The sequence below is a fragment of the Myotis brandtii genome, unplaced genomic scaffold (genome assembly GCF_000412655.1).
Source record: "Myotis brandtii unplaced genomic scaffold, ASM41265v1 scaffold2561, whole genome shotgun sequence".
In the NCBI taxonomy this organism is placed as follows: domain Eukaryota; kingdom Metazoa; phylum Chordata; class Mammalia; order Chiroptera; family Vespertilionidae; genus Myotis; species Myotis brandtii.
In genome coordinates this window covers 426,209-427,445 of record NW_005359721.1, presented here as the reverse complement: position 1 = coordinate 427,445, position 1,237 = coordinate 426,209, and the positions used below count along the sequence as shown (strand labels likewise).

At 50.4% G+C, this 1,237-nt stretch overlaps 1 protein-coding gene across 3 annotated transcripts in view; it reads right to left on the bottom strand.

Annotated features, from left to right (window-relative positions):
* Positions 1-718: 718 nt before the first annotated feature.
* Positions 719-1,237, bottom strand: part of RING1 (ring finger protein 1) — a 3,693-nt gene continuing 3,174 nt past the window's right edge. For 2 of the 3 annotated variants that reach the window (XM_005867940.2, XM_005867939.2), the window contains one exon: positions 905-1,107. In XM_005867940.2, coding sequence (XP_005868002.1) covers positions 1,006-1,107 — 102 coding nt within the window. In that variant the 3' untranslated portion in view covers positions 905-1,005. Of the gene's footprint in view, positions 1,108-1,237 lie in introns of all 3 variants that reach the window. The other variant, XM_005867938.1, reaches the window with a different exon arrangement.

Sequence of the window (1,237 nt, the reverse complement as noted above, 5' to 3'; positions counted from 1 at the left end):
CAGGGGCGGCCCTCCCCCCACTCGGCCGAGGCCGGGGAGGTGGGGCAGATTGGTTCTCGCAGCCCCCCCTCCCCCCCTCCCAGCTATAGAACCAGCTTCAGTTTCCCCTCGCAAACCCTCAGGCCCTGACCCCTCTACAAACAAGCCTTACCCTAGAGCAGTGGTTCTCAACCTTCCTAATGCCGCGACCCTTTAATACAGTTCCTCATGTTGTGGTGACCCCCAACCATAAATTATTTTCGTTGCTACTTCATAACTGTAATTTTGCTAGTTATGAATCGTAATGTAAATATCTGATATGCAGGATGTACTTTCATTGTTACAAATTGAACATAATTAAAGCATAGTGATTAATCACAAAAACAATATAATTATATATGTGTTTTCCAATGGTCTTAGGCGACCCCTGTGAAAGGGTCATTGGACCCCCAAAGGGGTCGCGACCCACAGGTTCCCTGCCTTCCTTTTGGAATTGAAACTGATTTCAGCCTGGGCTTCTCAGGATTTAGGGGGCAAATTCAGGACCTGACTTCACAGGGCCCTGGTCCCTCCCCATTTTTGTACTTATTTGCTATTTGGAGGTTCAGAATAAGGGACGGACACGCCTTTAATAACCTTTGACGTTTTCCCATCGCCAAGGCTGACTCTACATGATGTCTCGGCTTCCCATCTCACCCCCCCCTTCTAGTGCACCCCGATAGAGACACAGAACTGCAGGTTTCAAAGAGGAAAAAAGCACATTTGTTGTTGCTGGTAGGAGGGTTCTTCACCTGACCCAACACCTGGTGTAGGTGGGAAGTTTGGGGCAATAGAAAAGGCAGTAGATGTGGGTGCATCTGTACAATATAGAAGAATCTGATATACTTTGTATAAAAGCCACATGTCCTCATTTGTGTCCTCTTGCTGGCTGGCTGGGCTGGGGGCACTGGGGGACAGAAGCTGGGGTGGGGGGCCAGGACACAGGGATGCCCGTGGTCCCCATCTGCTGGCTGTCCCCTTGTGGGGTCACTTTGGATCCTTGGTGGGGGCATAGCAGAGCTCCAGTGGTCGGGACACTTTCCAGAATTTCTCATTCACCAGCTCCAGGGTCAGAGAGCCATTTAGTGTCTGCAGAGGGGGTGGAGGAAGAGGCAGGGAAGAGAATATGAAGTTGGAGAAGACAGTAAAGGAAATGAATGAGAGGTGACCACGGGAGGCGGCAAGGAAAGGAGTAATAAAGAGATGGGGCAAAGCGGGG